Below are 19,968 nucleotides of genomic sequence, written 5' to 3'. Positions count from 1 at the left end.
TCTGGGACAATGCTTGAGTACTATATAATCAAGTCCCAGGAGGACTGACATGTTTCCAATTTCCTGCCACAATACACACACACACACACACACACACACACACACACACACACACACACCTTCCACCTAAACACCTAAACTCCCACCTACACTCCCACTAAACAGCAAACACCCCAGGACCAAAAAGGAAAACCAAAACAGGACAGTAGGGATGTGGGGTGTGGCATTTTAATATTTCATGAAGCAGATTATATTTTATGTGTAAGGCATGTGTCTCAAAGGAAAAAAATCCAAATATACAACTCTAAAAATGTTATCAATGTTTAATGTGAAGATTAAGTAACAAATCAATTAAAGATTTTTTACTTAAACTAGCTTCATTTCCTCCGAATTTTTCTAAGAGTTAGAAATTTACCATTACACTTACTAGTTTAGAACCACCAGATTTTACTTCTGAAAAATCTAATACCTTAAAAAATTATAATTTTAATGTTAGCACAAAATTCCTTCCTAACGCTTTGTTTTAGAAAACTTTCCGCCGCAGCCAAAGAGAACCTATTTTTGAATTACAGTACTGCAAGGCACATACAGAGACTCACCTCCTTTAAAACACACAGGAGATACACTCCCTGAAACAGGATTTTAAAGTCCTTGGACAACTGGAAATCCTACAAAGTTCAGTTAAAAACCCTGCCCTCCGGCGTCATGCACCTTGTGTGAATTCACTTGCCAGTGTGTAAATGACACTTGTTCCTGAATCTGGAGTGCAACTCGGAGGACAGCAGAGACAGCAGCTCAGAGACTGGCAGCTGGGGTGGAAGGTGGCATCGCCTCCAGAGACTCACCATCTCTACTATTTTCAAAGACTTGAATTTAATATTGGGGTAATTATACCAGAAATAAGAATTTCATTTTTCTTAAGATATATCTAGCATCAATTCTTGTATAAAGAATGATAAGTGAATTATTTTGTTCAGTACAACTGAAAATACACCATTTAAATCCTTCTACCAAATTTAATGCAGCTTAATTAGGGAGCAGGTATGCCTTTTCCTCTCAATACTTGTGGCCAAGCATGTCTAACCATAACTGCAAATGGAAGTTTAAGAGGTAGATTTTTTTTTCCATGATGTATTTTTGTTAAGAAAATAAAAACAACCACTGAGTGTATTTTCTCAAAGTATTCGGGTCTAATGAAAAGAAAAATAAAAGATAGATATGCTATAGGTTACAGCCTGACATTTTAACAGCCACAGTATTGATGTTTTGTGACCAGATACATTTTCAGTTCCTCAGGGTCAGAATACGAGTCTGCCCACTGTATTGAATCCTCCTCCACCCCCTCCACCAGTTGGCCCACAGCTTCCTGGTGGGTCATTGTCATCAAATCCATTGGGTCGAAACGAACAGGAAGCAGATGCAGCTTGCAGGGCCCGGGCTCGAGCATTCAATTCTTGTTCCTAAAATTAAAAGTAATGTTTATAAAATTAATTAGCTAAGTAGAACGGAGGAGTATGGCACATACACGCACCTTCTCAGACTGTGTTAGTCTCTACCAAGCAGGCACACTTCATTTAAAAACTCTGACACCAAGACATGCACACGTCTTTAATCCTAGTACTCAGGAGGAAGAGACAGGCAATCTTGGAGGACAGCCTCGTCAACAGAGATTTCTAGGACAGCTAGGGCTACACAGAGAAACCCTGTTTGAAAAAAACTAAACAAAATAAGATAGAATAAAATAAAAACTGACATCTATCTTTGCTATCTCCCACTAAAGTACATAGTTACCTTTGGAGAAAACAAGGCAGAGAGGACAAATTCCTCAGGTAACTGTAGTAACAATACTTTACAACAGAGGAGGGTCAACTCCTGCGAACCCTCTAGTACAAAAGGAACGGAATTCTTCAACATCTATAACCCATTTTATTAGTGTGTGAGTATGACAGGTTGGAAATGATGTCTGAGTTTCCCCTCTACTGCTTCCCGAGGTTAAAGAGTCAGGCAGATTTGGAGGAACAGCAGTAAGTAAGTGAGGCCTATCTCTGTACAGAACTCTCCCCACTAATTTATTTGAAAGTTTCCCAGGAAATCAATGATGTTTGCCTATGTGTCAAGTACATGTCAGATGCTTAATAAAACACTATTTTGCTCTTATTTTAGAACATTATTAGTTACTGGGAATCTGAGATGGCCTAATGATATGAGTTCCATATTTGGAGCCCACATGGTAGAAGAACTGACTCCCACAAACTTCTCTTTCTTCTACATGTGAACAACATGTATGCACACACATACTCATTCAAAAAAATGTATAGTTAAAATCATTATACAGTTTTACAAAAGCGCATCTGTGAATAAATAACGGCAGAATCACAAGGTAGGGTGCAAAACTGGCCCTAAATCAACAATGAGAAGAATGGCTGCTCATGGTCAAATGCCACATGGCTCGAAGAAATGGGTAAGCCAGAGCAATCTGCGGACTTGGACTGTATCCAAGGAGGAGTAGCTGTGGCTATAAAACATGCCTGCCAGCTCAATCGTGGAAACCAGCCAGCTTCTCATCTGATAAACATTGTAACATTGATAATCTGTTTTCTTCAGAAGGAAGGGCATACCGGGCCTTGTAGTATACATTTTATTTTATACATCTTCCTATTTTGTCTTAGTCTCTTCTCGCAACCTCCAACCTTCAAATACTGTGATCTGTAAGGCTGAGTGACACAGGCAAGGAAGAGATGACCGGATACATTCTATTTCTTTTATCTGGATATTAAGCCATCTGCATAAGTGTTAATGGTAAGTCAGTCTAGTTCTAACATTCTCATTATTTTGCAAAGTTAATTTCTGTAACACTCTAGAACACTGCCATACCACCTTTAAAATGTATCATGTATCATCCTTTAGATAGTTTGTAATTCACTAAATGTGAAAGCCTTTGAATAGCCCTGTAATTTCATTTATAATTTACTGTGGTTCCTTTTCTGTTTTGTGGATAAGGTCTCCTTAGGTGTCACATGCCAGACTCCAACTGGCACTCAATCTTCCTGCCTCCAGTCCCTTCCTGTTTGACTTGCTGGCAGGCCTCACCACACCTAGCTTCTGGTGGCTCTTTTTGTTGATAGAAAGTTGAGAAATTTCTCTCTCTCTCTCATACATACACACAAAACCAAACAAATTTGAGGACCAATTAACATCAAAGGAAGTAGTTTCTTGAAAAGGACATACTCTTTTTTTTTTTTGGTTTTTGAGACAGGGTTTCTCTGTGTAGCCCTGGCTGTCCTGGCACTCACTTTGTAGACCAGGCTGGCCTCGAACTCAGAAATCCGCCTGCCTCTGCCTCCCGAGTGCTGGGATTAAAGGCGTGCGCCACCACGCCCGGCTGAAAAGGACATACTCTTGACAAACCCCTCTCATGAAACTTTTGCTCCATAGCTTTTCCTCAGTAAATTTTATTCTTTATTTATTCTTTATTCCTTGGCTCTGTGGTAAATCTTTGAAGAACACAAACATCCTTCACATATTCATTAAATTCTTTATCTGATTCATCTGAATGTTAATACATTTTCCTTAAAATACAGACAAAAAGAGCCTGCAGGAGTTAAAGTTGGTGTTGTGGTTCAGCCTGTTTGCTGTGCAGGCCTAAGGGTCTGTGTACAATAGAACCCATGGAGGTGGATGGAGAAAACTGACTGTACAGTTGCCTCTGACCTCCACGGCTGTACCACGCCCCACAATAAATAAAAACAGAAAAAAAAAAAAAACCAACCAAACAAAAACCAAAAAAAACTCTCTTCCCGGCAGGAGGAAACAGAACATTGTATCAAGTTTCTGTTTCTGTATGGCATGATTTGATAATACTTTGTAACTAACATGACATCATTTGCAGTTATAAACAACTGAGGCACAGCTCTGCAATTAAAAATAAAGTCTTGTGTATTGCAGATAGCTGGCAATATTTCATACTACATGTATGATGAGTGGAATTACATACATCCAATCTTAGGCTTCAGTATCCCTGGAAAATGTGTCAACTTTAAAGTTAGACCATTGGATTAAGTCTGTTACTCAGTACTGTTCAGAAATGCTATCTGTGCTTGCAACTCACCTGCAAATACAGCTTGTTGTCCTTTGTTATGGCATCCATCAGCTCTTTCTGTAGGGGTGGATCTCCATTGACCCAGACACCACTGGCTGGACTGTCACTGCCTACGCCATTAGCTCTGCTTTGTTTTTTGTACAAAAGCACATAAGCTGTGTCTTTTGGAAACCTACTTGTGATTTTCTGAACTGACTGAAATGAAGTAAATGTCACCCTGCTGTCATTAAATAAAAACCACTCTTGTGACATTTCCTTATTTTCCAAGTCCTGTTCAATGACTGTATTGGGGCTTTCTACCCCGAGTAAACAACTCTGGGAGGGTGCTAATGCCAGACTTTCAGACTGGGGGCACATCTGGTATGAAGACTCTGTACCTGTGATGTTTCTGGCATAAGAGTAGTAATGGCCACTCTCAGAGGACACACCAGAGTGCACAACAACCGAACTTAATAGGTAGGGCACTAATTTGGGGCAGAAAGCTTCTTCAGTCCCAGAAGGTTTTAATTTTTTAGGTAGGTTCTCATTAATATCAGTGAAGTCAACATCTACAGACCAACTCTGCGACAAGGAAGAGAAGGAAGCAGTTCTTTTAACTGGCAACTCTAAAACCAGAGGCAGTGACACATTGTCTAAAATTTTTCTTCTCACATGGTACTTCTGATCATAGGAGAATCTCAGGAGCGTAAGGATAAGATACTCAGGCTCCTCCGTGATTTGCATAGTTTTCTCTGCGTTCTGTAGAGAGGCACAACTTTCACAGTAGTATTGGTTCTCCCCAGTAAGAACCTCTGGAGCCAGAAAGTAGTTTAGTAAGTCAGTCACTGAAGTTGTGCTTTCACCTCCTGGGTTCTGAGGTACATCTTTACTGATGAGAATCTTTGCAGATTCTTCAGGGACAGAGGAGTTTTCAGCACAGTGAAACTCAACAGGAGGACTGCCTAATACTCTTTGATTCACAACTGAGTCACAGACAAAGGCAGCTGTTGCTGGATTATAAACTACTGGCTCTTCTTCTGGGTCAGCGACACTGGTTTGCATTAGCCCATCGTCTTGAGCACTGGGTAACGAAGCTGTATCTTGGAAAGACAGGTCTTCCACAGAAGGGCTAGGACAAAAGGCTAGCGAAAGATCTGTGAAGGCTTCCACTTTGTGTGAGGTACTCCCGCAGTTTAGGCAGCAGATGTGAGTCCGTAGCTTCCCTCCAAACATTTTCTCTATTAGAGTCTTCTCACTGTCACCTGTACCGGGAGACTCTGTGGGCACTGCTACCTTACTGGTTACTTCTTGTAAACAAGTTTCAGCACAGTCCAGACCTTCAGAAGGCTTCTGTGAGGACTGAACTCGCAAGATCTTTTCTTCTTCATGGAGTCTGCAAGAGGGTATATTATTACACAGCCAAGATTAATGGTATTTATGTTTGAGATCTTGGTAGCTTATAAACATGTTAATTCAATCAAGTAAAAGGCTTAAAGTCGTTTTCTCCTCCTTTATGCAAGAGTGTGAACAGTTATAGGAAAGGTCATAAAGAGCATGCTCGCTTTCCACACACACTCAGCTCACATCCCCTGTGCTGCTATACAGCACACACACACCAAGCTGCAGTCAGCCACACGCACAGTCTGCCTCACATAGCTCCCTGTGCTTGACATCTCAGCAGCCTAGCACCAAGAAACCAATACTACACTGAGGAAGGCAGGAAGGCAGGCAGGAAAGAAGGCAGGCAGGCAGGCAGGCAGGCAGGCAGGAAGGAAGGAAGGCAGGCAGGAAGGCAGGCAGGCAGGAAGGAAGGCAGGCAGGCAGGCAGGAAGGAAGGCAGGCTGTGCAGGCTGACTACCTTTACTAATTATTCATCCCAGAGAAAGGAGTGGACACAGAAATATGCAGGTAAAATAGGTCTTATTGTTAATGAATTGGTTAAAGGAGACCACAAAATACCAAGCTCTTAAAGAGTTTACCAATTGGCTCTTAAAAGATTTTGGTCTCAGGACCGCTTAATATTCATTAAAAACAAAACAACCCAACAAACAAACAAGAAACCCCAACCCACTAAACCCTATAGAACCAGCATCCCTAGTGGGTGGTGCTGTTCTCAAGGATCATGAAGCTAGCCTTGCTGATATACACTGCTGAGGGTAGGCTCTGAAAATTTTATAGCCTGGTCCCACTTTCCTTTCTCTCTCTGCTTCCCAACAGCCAGGCAGGTCTCAAATTCCTGCTGCCAGGCATTCTCTGCCATGACATACTATATGCTCTCTCAAACTGTGAACCAAAATAAACTTTTTTCCTCTGTGTTGTTTCTAGCCATGGTATTTTATCAAGCAACAGAAAAGCAACATATGTATGTACATACATACATAAAGATATTTACTATATTAAAAACAATAAAATATATAAAACAATATACCTAGAATGAACCATCACAAATTAATTTCCAGCATTTTTAAGTAAGCATCGTTGCTTCATACTTTTTAAGTATTCTAAGCATGTGGCACCACAGAAGACAGCTGGGTTCCGTATCTGCACTGCATCCTTCCTTATTGATATCTATTTTTACAAGATGAAATAGGCAAAGAAGAGCCTGAGCTCCCACAGATATGTAGTTAAGAGGGGATTTGACAAGAGTTCTGAAGTTTTAGCTGCCCCTTAGGAATCCTGTTGCTCTATTTTGATAACAGGTACTCTAAAGAGAAAGCATCCAAAACAAAAGCCAAACTAAGAACAGAGACAACTTTATAAACACACAGGCACACATGGTGCTTTAAAGATCAAGTCTGAAGTCAGTATTAAGAGAAATCAGGTACTAAGAGAAGGCAGCTTAATGAACTTTAAACTATTTGTACCTGTCCAGCAGAAACCTGAGGTACTCAGAGCAGTCCTGTTGTGACCTGGGAGTGAACCACGGAGGTCTGGAAGCCTCAAAAAATATCCGAGGTGCGTAAGCTTCCCTCTTGATTGTGGAAAGGAAATTTGAGAAAGTGACTCTTACAGCACAAACCAGTGACTGAACCTCATAAAGATTACTCCCATACTCCATTTTTACCAAAGTATGTCAGGCATGGGTACAAAGCCAAGGCAACTTTTACATTAAGCAACCATTAGATTAGTCATAGCCATGGGACCTGCTCAGATGGAACCACCAAGTGGACACAGGGGTGATTACCGCAGGACTCAGGTGTCTCTAACTCCTGCTATAGGGTCCCTGCTTTTATCCCTCGTTGACACACATGGCTTTGAGTCCCTAAATCTTTTTTAAAAAACGGTGTTAGAATGATGTTAATGAATGCAAATGATGTGTGTATTGTGTGTGCAATAGGAACCACACATATTTACTTTGCTGAAAATTTCTGTCATATGTCATACATGTGTGGATGGGAGCATGCTGGTAAGGACTTTGATAATCTCTCATTCTCTTTATTTCGCTCTGCTTGCTTGCTTTCTTTACTTTCCATCTTCTTTCTTCTCCATGCCCCTTTCTTTCAGAAATTTAAAGGCAGTTGATAATGAACCTGGGTCATGCAGGCTCAAATCTCAGGTATTCTCACAAAACGAAAATGAACAGACATAAAAAAAGACCTGGTTAAACTGAAAATGTGGATTCTTTCTGTATTTGAAATATTTGTGGCATAAAGTGACAGTGCCTTTCTTGGTTCTTGAAAGCATGGAAACCTCCTGAAGGGTTTCTTTCCTAATAGCTCTGATTTAGTAAATAAATAAAGTGTACATATCTACACAGATGCACACACATGTTTATGTACGAAGTATAGAATAAAAATTAATTCAGTAAATTAGTAGAAAACAACAGGAAAAGGGAGAGAGGTTTTAGTGTTGCTTGGTTTTGGTTATGGTCTAATGCTGCTTTTGTAGTATTATGACTGGCTTGAGACTTGTGTCTGAGCCTCTTGCCCCCATCACCTCTGGAATACTGGCAATACAGAAGTGTGCCACCACACCTGGCTCAGAGGCTGTTTTTATTTCCCTGGGTCCTGATGTTAATTTGTTAACATATTTCTCCAGGTGAATCATATCCTCTGAGTGTATCACCAACTCTAAGCCACTACAGTCATCTCAAACTTGCTCTCAATTCTTTCCATTTAAGAAATTTATTTCAGTTCTAAAGACTGTCATTTCCCAACCATGGTCAGACTGTGAGACAGTGGCAATTAGAGTGAACCAGAAAAATAATGATGTATGCTTTATGTGAGCAACATACCTACATTTTATGTATGTTTGAGCCTTAACTAGAAGTTCTTTGAGAGCAAGATCCCCGCTTGATTATTACCAGACAATACACAGAACCTCTGAATATGTCTGTTCAATGAATTTAACTAAAGGACCTATAGACCCTGCCTCAAGTTGACTTTACTGAATTAATTTGTGGATATAAAAGAACAAAACACAAAGTTTTAAGTTCAAGAGCTTAAGAGATGAACAATGATCTACAAAGATATGTAATTACAATAAAAGAATACCTAAAAGAAAATAAAGAAAAGCTGAGTGTGGTAGCACACACCTTTAATCCCAACACCTGGGAGGCAGGGGCAGGCAAATCTCTGTGAGTTCGAGGTCAGCTTGGTCTACAAATGGAGTTATAAGACAGCCAGGGCTACACAGAGAAACATTGTCTTGTAAAACAAAACCATTAACAAAAGGACCACAGAGAAAAAAAGCCTAGACCATAATTATTTTGTGTTCACTATTATATCAATATATTCAGTCTCTGTAAACCAACAAAACAAAACAAAACAAAATCCCAGCCACAGTCCATTCTTTTCAGTCCTTTCTTCCACCCCTCCCCTCTTGTCTCTTTGAGATAGGAGCATGCTACAACTCAGAGTCCTGCCTCCGTCTTTTGAATGCTGGAGTGACAGGTGTATGACATTAAGCCTAGCTTTAAAATTTTTTCATGAAGGAAATTCTTTATTATCAGGAAAGTAGACTTGATGTGTAGCTGGTTAGCAAGATAATCCTCTGCCGGGAAGGGAAGCAGGGAGAAGAGACAAGAGTTCTAGGTGTCCAGGCAGAGTCCCTGAGCACTTGCACCTGTCTTTATTTTAGACAAGACACATGACACACAACTCCATCAGTTAAAAAGACTCATGATGATATATAGTTTAAAGAACATGATCATGCAGTTAATATGTACATATTATACACATAAATACTCACTTGTGTATGAGCCAAAAAAGCAAAAAGATGTTGTAATTTTTTCATTAACGAATTACACCCATTTAGATTCAAAGATAATACTTGTCTTCTGAACCTGAAAAAGAATATAAAAGAATATAATGTTATCTATACACTCATGCACTTTTTATAAAGCAGCACAAAGGAAGCTAGTTTAAGAATGGTTATCCTCGGTGTTACCTGATGTATAGGGCAGCCCCTTACTAACAAAGTTACTATCACACTTTGTTGAGTACTCATATTCTCCCTCCACTTCCTGAGTGCTGGATCACAGGTGTATGCCACCACACCTGGCTTCTAGCATACTCCTTTTACTTCAAATGCTTCTAGAGGCTATAGGGTCCTCTGGAGCTGGAGTGGGCTGCCTATCATGGGTGCTGGGAACCAAACTCCCAGCCTTCTCTCTGGCACCATGACTTCGCTTTTACATCTGTCTATGCTGATGTTTACCTATGTGTCTGTCTGTAGACTTATAAAGATGGCAGGGTGACAATAAATGAATGGGCTCTTGTTACATGGCCTGGTATGGATGCTGTCATAGTTCTATTTTCTGGGTCAGCAAATATAAATTGGCTAAATATTAATTTAACTTATAAAAATCAACTTAAAGTTGATTATTTCAAAAGTAAAAAATATTCTTCCATCAAAACACATCATGAAGTTAGGATGATTTGAGGTGGTCAGCAGTTAAGAGTACTGGCTGCTCTTGCACCCACAAGACACAAGTGTCTGCTGTAACTCTAGTTTTAGTGGCTTGGACACCCTCTTGTGGCTTCTACAGCACCAGGCCCTAAAGTGGGGGTACAGACAGACACGCAGGAAAAAAAAACACCAGCATAGACAAAGTAAAAATAAAGTCATGGTGCCAGAGAGAAGGCTCAGAGTTTGGTTCCCAGCACCCATGTCACCCATGTCACAGCCACCTGTAACTCCAGTTCTAGGGGATCCTACAGCCTCAGTAAGCACTTGAATTTCTTTCTCTTTCTCAGATAAAAGGGGTGTGCTACAAGCCAGGTCTGGTGGCATATGCCTGTAATCTGGGGTGAATCTGTAGTCTGTAATACTCAGAGCGCTGTGGCAGGAGGATCATGAATTTGAGGCCACTATGGTTAAGACCTAATTTTCCTAAAATAAGAAAACAGGAATAACATTTGCTAAATTGTGAAAAATCTAAGACTGATTGATTGAATCAAGTGCTGTCAGAGGTATAGGGTCACAGGTACAAGCATGTATTGGTATAAAAGGTCAAATTTGGGTTAGAAAGATGGTCCCTGGGTAACCTCATGTCTCCAGCACTCATGTGAAAGCTGGGCAAGGTGCTTTTCCTGTCACTCCAGGCTCCACGAGGAGCCATAAGGTCAAGAAGTGATTGAGGAAGCTATCCTGGTATCAGCCTGTGCACTCTAAGCGCATCTACAAGGGTGAACATCTGCGCACTCCGAGCACCCCCCACCCCCCGTAGTGTTTTAAGGGAAAATAATTTGGCATAGCCTAGTTAAGGAAAATCTCATCTGTGCATGGTTAGAGAAATGTTAACTATGAGCAAAACACTCTGATATTTACCAAAAATATAGATAAGGAAATGTCAGGCTGGCAAGATGGCTTGCTGGGAAAGGTGCTTGCCACGCGAGCCTGATGATCTGAGTTCTAGTCCAGGAACCCATGGCAAGGTGGAAGGAGAGAACTGACTCTACAGTTTTCTTCTGGCTTCTACACACATGTCATAGGATGCATGCATGTCTCCACCCAACACTAATAAACACATTTAAAGAAAAAAGATAAAAACCATGTCAAGTGACTGACAAGGAAAATTTCAACAGGGCTACTTCCAGATGTGCACACACATACATTAATTAAATGCAACTGTTCTGCATTAGATAACTATACAAAAAAGTTCTAAAACAATGCACATAGCAGATATTTTTGAGAATGTATGCATCTTGGTTTTTACAAGTTTGATTTTTTTTAAACCAAGGAAAATAATTCATGTATTTCTTAAGAGATCTTCCTGTTTTGAGATAGCATTACTGGCTGCCACAACACTTTGTAGTTACAAGTGCTTTAGGTCACTACTTTCCATAAGATGACATGGCTAGCAAGGTGACCTCTGGTGGTGAGCTATGGACTCTTCAGTCTTACATTTAATACCATGTGTGTCTAAGAGTATCCCTTTGTCTTAAAACAAGTTGTCAAATACAAACTAACCAACAAGAAAACTGAATGGAAGCCCAGGCACTTGGGTTTCATAGTCTGGGACAAACAACAAAACCCTAAAGCTGAGCCCACACCTAACAGTGTTTAAGTACTTACTAACAGCTTCCATCTTTGGGTCAGCTCAATTGGAACTATTTAAGGAAAAGTTGAAAATTATTTTGTATCTTCAAGGACAATTTTTTTTTGGGGGGGGATGACAGAGCCTCATGTAGTCTATGCTAGCCTTACACACATCATGTAGACACGAATCACCATAAAGGTCTTTCTGCTTTATCCCAAGTGCTGGGATTACAGATGCACAACAGCAAGCCTGGCTTTATTTATGAGGTGCTGGGGTCATGCACAGGCAGGTGCTGCACTAGCAACAGGCACCCTAGCAGCTGTGTCTCCAGCACAAGGATATCACTCAGCTAAGGACTGATTTCAGGTTTTTTGCATTCAAAAGAAAATGAGCTTGAAAGAAAATTCACACGAATGCATAATCTGTTCAGGAACTAACATCTTGGCATGGAATCAAAGCTTAGGTTTCCTAAAAGCAAAAAAAAAAATTATGATATATGAATTAAAAAAAAAAAAAAACAGTAGGACAGTAGAGGCAAGGAAACAGGGTAAAACGCACCAGTCACCAGTAGTGTAGGGCATATAAACTTTTTGGAGTAGGCTCAGTCAATCCCTTTGGTTACATTACAAAAACATCAAGTCATACTGATTACAAATCAAACAGTGGCATTTTAAGTACAATGTACAATCTAATTGGTCAGAATCTACATGCTGGCATTTCAATGTCCCTAGGCATTAAGAACAGTTTCATTTTTTAACTGAGGCAACTGATGGCACTGTGAACACTTATGCTGCTTACATGGGAGCAGGGACCATTCTCTCCTCTTCCCATCTCCTCAGCACCTACTTACTTCTACTTCAAATCAGAAAGTTCACATTTGAACTTACTCTGTAGCCATAAACAATGCTTGTAAAACACTGTTCATGTAACACGTGTTTCCCAGGTTAATAAGACCAGTTTTCCCAGTTTCAGATTTTCCAGAAAGTCTAGAGAAGCAAGATGCCAAAGCATTGGATTGAGAAGTCCAGGCACTTTGATTGAGAATCAACTTAATCTTCTCTTCACTGGGCTTAGGAAAATCCTAGATCATAAAGAAAAAAAAAGTTTAAAAAGTAAAGAGAAAACTATTTTTTTAGTAAACAACTCAACAACACAATGTGGGACTTCCCTACTGACATTTGAGCTGTCTTTGCTCTCACTCATTCTGTGCATGACAGAGAACATACAGTCAGCCTTTAAAACATCACACTACAGGAGATAGCTAATTTCAATTGTTGACTTTACTGAATTAAAAACAAGGAGGTCATTTTGGGTATGTGTGTGAGGTTGTCTCTAGAGAGGGTTAACTAGAAGTAGACTCACCCTGAATGTGGGCTGTCTGTCCTTCTCTGCTCAGGGATGGACAGCTCTCATTACAGCTGAGAGCTGCTCCTGTTACCATGACTCCATACAGTGATGGAAAAGGCCCTTGGATTGTAAGCCACAGAAACCCTTCCTCTGAGTCACTTATCACAGCATCCACAAAATAGACTTGGGGACAAATGCCTCCCAGAATCTTAAGGGATTTAATTTTTTTGAGACAAAAATCTCAATAGCCTAAGCTGGCCACGAACTCACAGTAATTCTCCTGCCCCAGTATCCCAAGTGCTGAGATCACAGGCACGGAATATCATGCTTGTCTTAAAATACTTTAAAAGTCAATGGAACAATGAGTTCAAGTCGCATGTCAATTACTTGTATTCAAATTCTATGATGAAAACAGAGTATGACTCTGGTGTACCCAGTATCAGCCCTTAGAAATGGCAGCCTACAGTAAGGATGAAAAGGGAGTACATAAAGATCCGACTGTGAAAAGTAAAACTCAATCTCATGGTTGCCATCTAGAAAATTACTACTACACACAGTCCTCTCACTTAGTAAAGCAGGGAATAAGGAAATAAAAATCTAAGTGCAAATGATTTCATGCCCCAGCAGAACAATGGGCAATAAGAGATGCTGGAAAAATCATTTATGCTTAAATGATTAGCTTTTCTAGACCAAGTGTGGTGGTTTGAAAGAAAATGCCACCCCTACCCCCTTGGACCATAGGAAGGGGGACTGTTAGGTGTGGCCTTGTTGGAATAGACGTGGCTTTGGAGGTATGTCACTAGAGGTAGGTTCTGAAGTCTCATGCTCAAGACAGGTCTCTTTTTGCTGCCTGCTGATCCAGATGTAGAACTCCCAGCTCCTTTTCCAGCACTATGTCCCACCTGTTTCCCACTAGGATGATAATGAAATAGACCTCTGATCTGTATGCCACTCCCAATTAAATATTTTCCTTTAGGATAGTTGCTGTAGTCATGGTGTCTCTTCACAGCAACAGAACCCTAGGTCACCAAGGTCATCATCTACTGTTGACCCCACAGAGGACTGACACTTTGAGATGGCATTTTCAGCTGCTTTTGTCTTGTTTGTTTTTACTGCTGACAGCTACTTGAAAATACTTTCCTTGGGCTAAGAGTAAGCCCTTTGTTTCTGAGTACTGGAAGACGGAAGAATACCAGTCAATAGACATGGCAGCAATGAGGGAAGGCAGTAACAATCTCTCAAGTCCATAGCAAATGCTTCTGTGTACCATTTACTTCTGAAAGGGCAGTGTCATACCAGTTACACACAGGCCTAACTGCCTTGTGACCCAGACCTAGTTCTTAGTCTCAGTTAGCTGAACAGATGCAAAAACAGCATGTCCTTAATTTATCTTATATACATTAGTAAGGCAATGAGGCCTATATATTGTATTTGCTATATTAATATCATGATTAGAATTGATATCTAATAACTTCTGACTAAGCCTGAGTTTAGCTCTCCAAGTTCTTGGCCAGGCTCTGAATTTGCAGTCATCCACTCCTCAACACAAACAGATTTACCACCTTTTTAGAACCTATCTTTTATAAACTTGAAAATCAAGGTAACATAATTTAAATAGAAATTCTAAAAAATATAGACATTCATAAAGTGTACAACACAGAACAATCAAAACAGGAGGGAATCGAGTATTGCCTTGCTTCTAAGAAGATGGACTAATTGTTGCCCATGTCTGACACTGAAGCAGAACTGATGTCTGCATGCATCTAGTGCAGAATTCCCTCACCAACCAATTTCTTTAACAGCTCATAAATTTAAAGTGACACCTTTTTCTTGATGACACAACATAATTAAGAAATGTGGTTATTGATCTAGCATGACGATAGCAAATAAGAGATTATGCCCTGACATTAATGAAACCACCATCTTAAAAACAGCTCATTACAGTAAAGGAATACATTTTACCAAATCTGTTCCTTATATCATATGTCGTCGCTCACCAAGCCTGGTACAAAGCTGTCATACCTTTACTGCCTCCAGAATAGGCTCATAGAGATCTGGGAATCCGGAATAATGGTACATCATACAGTGAACCAACTCTGTTAACTGCACTAGGAAGGCTGTGCTGGAAGGCAGGCCATCACTTCTGAAGGAGTGAACCAAGTTAACTATATGAGGGACAATCTGAAGAGAGAACCGGGATAAGCACTTATAATTCACACAAGTTGACAGCAGAATGCAATCACTGCATGATAAACACATACTCTTCTATACGTTTCATCACTTTTTTCCTTAAAGTCATACACTGTTCAATTGGCAAGCTAAATCTAATTTTTTAAGTTATATAACTGTAATTGCATTAAAATTTTATTTTTTATTTACATGTGTATGTCTAAGTGTGTGTGTGTGTGTGTGTGCCCGTGCGCGCATGCCCACAGAGAACAGAAGGGGGTTTTGAACTCCCCTAGAGCTGGAGTTACAGGTGCTTGTGAACCACATAGGCCTGGGTGCTGAGAACTGAACTCAGGTCCTCTAGCAAGCACTCTTAATGTTGAGCTCTCTCTCCAGCTTCTGTAATTGCATTTAATATGCTTGTCCTTCCTTCAGCTCAGCAGTAAAAAGCATCTATTTCTCACCAAGCCCGACAAGCTCAGTTAAATCTCTAGAACCTAGATGGTGGAAGAACTCACTGTCAAATTGTCCTCTGACTTCCACACACACTGTAATTATATTAAATAAAATGCTTTTACTTAATACAATTAAAGATTGTGGGATGCTTAACAGGTAAGGTCCTTGCTACCAAATGCTAGGGACCTGAATTTGATCCAGAGAACTGACCCCCGTAAATTGTCTTTTGATCTCTGTATGAATTATGCACACAATCCACCTAAAATACAAACTACATGTACAAAGGAGTTTCAGTCATTGTTGCATTAAAAAAAAAAACACTTTCAGGTAAAAGTGTGATGGTCATTCTATTGAATAGATAAATTGTTTTTTAAAAACCTCTTTTGAGTACCATGGCTCAAGCCTTACCCTTGTGTATGCCAGGCAAGTGCTCTATTAATGAGTTACACCACAACCCAACCAGATTATTTAACAGAACAATGTTAAAACTCCCGGGGAAAAAAACAAAAAACAAAAAACAATACAATGAACATCCCACAACTGAAATTAGTGAAAGAGCTCCATCTAGTGTTAAGCTTAAAAATTTCAACAGAAAAAAAACTGAAAAAAGTACATAGCAATGTGTACTTCAAAAGTCTCTGTATGTAACTAAAATTGTGCTCAGGTAATAAGAATATATTGTTTGATAATAACAGGAATAATACCTTAGATAGATCATATCCTTATTAACAAAACAGCTGCTCCAAAAATAATGCTCATTATTAAAATATTTAATACTGGTAAACGGTAAAATAATGCTCTTTCACTTAAAATTAGTCTAAATACCAACTCTTATACAATCAAAGATTTAAGAGATAGCCAAAATGAAAATTCTATTTTACAGAAACGGCTGACATCAAGATAGAATATTTTTTCAACTAATTATTAATCATAATCTGATACCATATAATAAGTATACTTCTGAACTAAAGGTGTCCCAGGTTCTGTATGCATAATATCTTTGCAGCTCCAAATCCCGATAAACTGTATTCACTACTCTATCAGGGTTGTCTCACCAAACAGTACTAAGAACAGCTGGTACTGACCCAATCAGCTCCCTTTCTTGCGGCCCCCAATCAGTGGTCAGATTCTGCAATTAACCACTGTTAATTGCTGTCCTGCACTGTCTGGATTTATTCTGTGTCAATGCATTAAGTCACATTGTACCTTTTATGCCATCTTTTAAAACCTGAATTCTATGGCAGTTAACTGATGTGGTCATACTATAGCAGGTGTGTGTAGTACCACATTGTCAACTTTTAGGTTTGTGTTCCAGAATTGGGTGGTTGGAAAGGAGTTGGCACAAAAAGTGCACAATTTAAATTTATGATTTAAAATTTTAATCTTTCATTAGTTAAAGCTTTCTTGGATAACTCATACACACACATACACACTCTACTTACTTTCATTCCCTACCCTCTCTCTATATTTTAACTTTATGCATTTGGATATTTCCCCTGCACATATATCCATGTGCCACATGTGTGCCTGGCCTAGTGCTCACAGAGATCATAAGTGGGCATCAGGTTCCCCGGAAGTAGAGTTCCAGTCACGTGGAGTACTATTTGTGTCCTGGGAATTAAGTGCAGATCCACAGGCACAGTAGCCAAGCTCTTAACTGCTGAGGTATAACACACCTCCCTTGGATCCAATGATCCTAGTACCCCTTTCTCAGTTTATGATTTTGTGCTGTGTTCTCATCAGCTTTCCTCAGTTACCTGTGGCTGCCTGGGGTGTGGACATGCCAGCTACCAGATTCTAATGAGTTTGTTCTTTTGGCTGGTTTTCCTCCCTCCCTTCTCCTCACCTCGAAGATACCACCCAGGTACTCCTGCATCTTAGAAGAGTGCTCTATCACTGAGAATATCCCTGGCTCTCATTTCTACGTTTCCTACACATCTCAGTGATAATCTCATAAAACTAAAATCTGTCACTTTCTTGCTAAACTAGACCGAAATCCAAAATTATTTTGTTTTCTCAGAGGTAAAGGGAGAAAGATGAAAGAAAAGGACTCTAAAAGTGAATTTCATAGTTTCAAGTCTTCCAAAGCTCTTCCAGTTGAGAAATGGCCTTCACAACCAGGCTGCAGTCTTGTCTCCTATCACATTGTCAATGGCCACTCTCATCACCAACAAGGAAATGAGATGCAGTCCTTTCCCAGCAGTGCAGACTGCCACACAAGCAGGCTGATGCCTTCTAAACGCTTCCAAGTTAGATTTCATGTGTATGAGTGTTACCTGAAACAAAGGTGAATACCCAGAGAGGTCAGAAGACAGTGTCAGAGCCCCGGAAACTGTAGTTACAGACGGTTATGAATCACAGTGTGGGTGTTGCAAACTGAGCCTGGGTTGTTCAACAAGTGCTCTTAAACACTGAGCTATATGTCTAGCTCCCAAATTTAAATATTTTAATGTATGAAATTAAATGCATTTAGAAATTACTGCAATACTCATTCAACTACTTGAGGAAATACATATAATTACTAATTTTGCTTTTTTTTTCCATTTTAACTATGCACCACAGATCTGTCTAAAATAAATTTTCCTTTTTATAAGAAGTATATGAAGCTGGGCGGTGGTGGCGTATGCCTTTAATCCCAGCACTTGGGAGGCAGAGGCAGGCGGATTTCTGAGTTCGAGGCCAGCCTGGTGTACAGAGTGAGTTCCAGGACAGCCAGGGTTACACAGAGAAACCCTGTTTCGGGGAAAAAAAACCCCTAAAACACATATATGAAAAGCAGCTGGGCCTGTAACAACACATATCAGAACTTCCTGGATTATTCTTAGATTTCTTTTTCTTTCTTTTTTTTTTTGGTTTTTCGAGACAGGGTTTCTCTGTATAGTCCTGGCTGTCCTGGAACTCACTCTGTAGACCAGGCTGGCCTCGAACTCAGAAATCCGCTTGCCTCTGCCTCCCAAGTGCTGGGATTAAAGGCTTGCACCACCATGCCCGGCTATTCTCAGATTTCTAAACAGGAAATGTAATGAACGAGTACGCTGTTCATCCCAGGCTACTGCTCAGATGTACCTACATCACATAAAACCCTCCCCACATGGAGCTTCATACTGGGTTTCCAAGCTAGCTTTAGTTGAGTTTTGCAGAGTATTCACACAGTACTAGGTCTTGATTTTCAGGCTTTACTTAGGTCAAAAACTTCACATTTCAAACCTAGATAGTTCTTAAATAGGTGATTTAAAACTGCTTTAATCCAATAGCTAAAATTTCAGCCAAACATTTCAACTTTGTTATTTCAACTTCCTTTTTCAGAAAGAGATAGAGGAAAAACACAATACAAAAGGTAAGGAAGTATCTTCTTTTAACAAACTGTAAGAAAAGGGAGTAAGATTTCAGCAGAGCCTATGTGATTCTCCACAGAGGTTAAGGAGTGGCACCAGTGTGCAAGGCCATATGTTGTAATTCCTTTCCCACAACTTTTGAAAAGAAAAGAAGCCTTCATTCAAATATCCTGTACATGATGATGTCAGAAGACAGGACATTTTGTAGACATTTTACAAGACAGTTTGTTTGTATATTTAAGTAAACTAGCTCAAAATTGAGTCATTTGGTAAAGAAAGAATCTTATGGTTTCACTATCAATTTCACTACTATGAGAGCAATGACTACAGAAATCACTCATCCAAAATATGAAATGAAGTGACTTATTGCCAAGGTTTCCCTGAAACAAAGTCTGTGAATTTCCCCCAAGGACAAGGTACTGGCTAGCCCATGTGAGCCTAGGGTGCTGAGGCTACCTTGCTAGCTGCGCACAACCAAGAGGAATTAGCTCTGCTCTTCGTCATGTCTCCTGACTTGTCATGGTGTATTAGTGTCCCTCAGGTTGGGAGGGGCTGCTGCTGAGTTTCTACTCCTGTAAAACATGGTCAGACCTTGGAGAATGCAGATAACCACATGACAGTTTCCTGAAACAAACAGATTTCCAATAACATTCTGTCATTCTTCACATGTAGTAACCCACAACTGCAATCAAATCAAAGCCAGCAAGCAATTGGCTTTGGGTGGTTGGTAGACTGTGACTATCATTAAGATGGGGTTAGGGGGCTGAGAAAGAAGAAAAAGCCCTACACCTAGGGCTAACTTGTTTCTGTAGTTTCTGCCACTTTGATTCTACACTGCTGCTGTGTAAAGGCACCCTGCGATGACAGCTCCCTATAGCGGTAACTTCAGTTGCTGGCAATGGTTGTTGAGTGGGGTTGTTTTGGTGAAGTACAAACTTTCTCAAAATACTGTCTTTGTGAGGATATTCTACAAACTCAATCTGTTAAGAATTTGTAGTTACATGACATACTATAAAGCTAACCTACAGTCTTTTCATTAAGCATCCACTATGAGCTATACTTTGAGAACAAGCATTTCTGGTTCAGAGAGCTTCCACCGT

The 19,968-nt window shown here is 40.0% G+C and overlaps 1 protein-coding gene and 1 long non-coding RNA gene across 3 annotated transcripts in view; one reads left to right on the top strand and one right to left on the bottom strand.

The window, feature by feature from the left end:
* Positions 1-308: 308 nt before the first annotated feature.
* Positions 309-19,968, bottom strand: part of Usp38 (ubiquitin specific peptidase 38) — a 32,216-nt gene continuing 12,556 nt past the window's right edge. The window contains exons 5-10 of the mRNA XM_021170325.3: positions 14,931-15,089; positions 12,449-12,642; positions 9,269-9,362; positions 6,943-7,049; positions 4,109-5,471; positions 309-1,460 (exon numbers count right to left, since the gene is read on the bottom strand). Coding sequence (XP_021025984.1) covers positions 1,299-1,460; positions 4,109-5,471; positions 6,943-7,049; positions 9,269-9,362; positions 12,449-12,642; positions 14,931-15,089 — 2,079 coding nt within the window. The 3' untranslated portion in view covers positions 309-1,298. The remainder of the gene's footprint in view (positions 1,461-4,108; positions 5,472-6,942; positions 7,050-9,268; positions 9,363-12,448; positions 12,643-14,930; positions 15,090-19,968) is intronic.
* Positions 2,732-19,968, top strand: LOC110300239 (uncharacterized). Of its 2 annotated transcripts, none has more exons than XR_003837397.1 (4): positions 2,732-2,799; positions 6,954-7,033; positions 18,840-18,870; positions 19,910-19,968. It is a non-coding gene; the product is annotated as an uncharacterized LOC110300239 (long non-coding RNA). The 2 variants fall into 2 exon arrangements; XR_003837396.1 differs by having other exon boundaries at positions 2,740-2,799; positions 6,951-7,033.

The sequence above is a fragment of the Mus caroli genome, unplaced genomic scaffold (genome assembly GCF_978045245.1).
Source record: "Mus caroli unplaced genomic scaffold, Mus_caroli_1 scaffold_10, whole genome shotgun sequence".
Lineage (NCBI taxonomy): Eukaryota > Metazoa > Chordata > Mammalia > Rodentia > Muridae > Mus > Mus caroli.
Note: the sequence above shows the minus strand (reverse complement) of the source record. Positions and strands in the feature narration are given on the sequence as shown.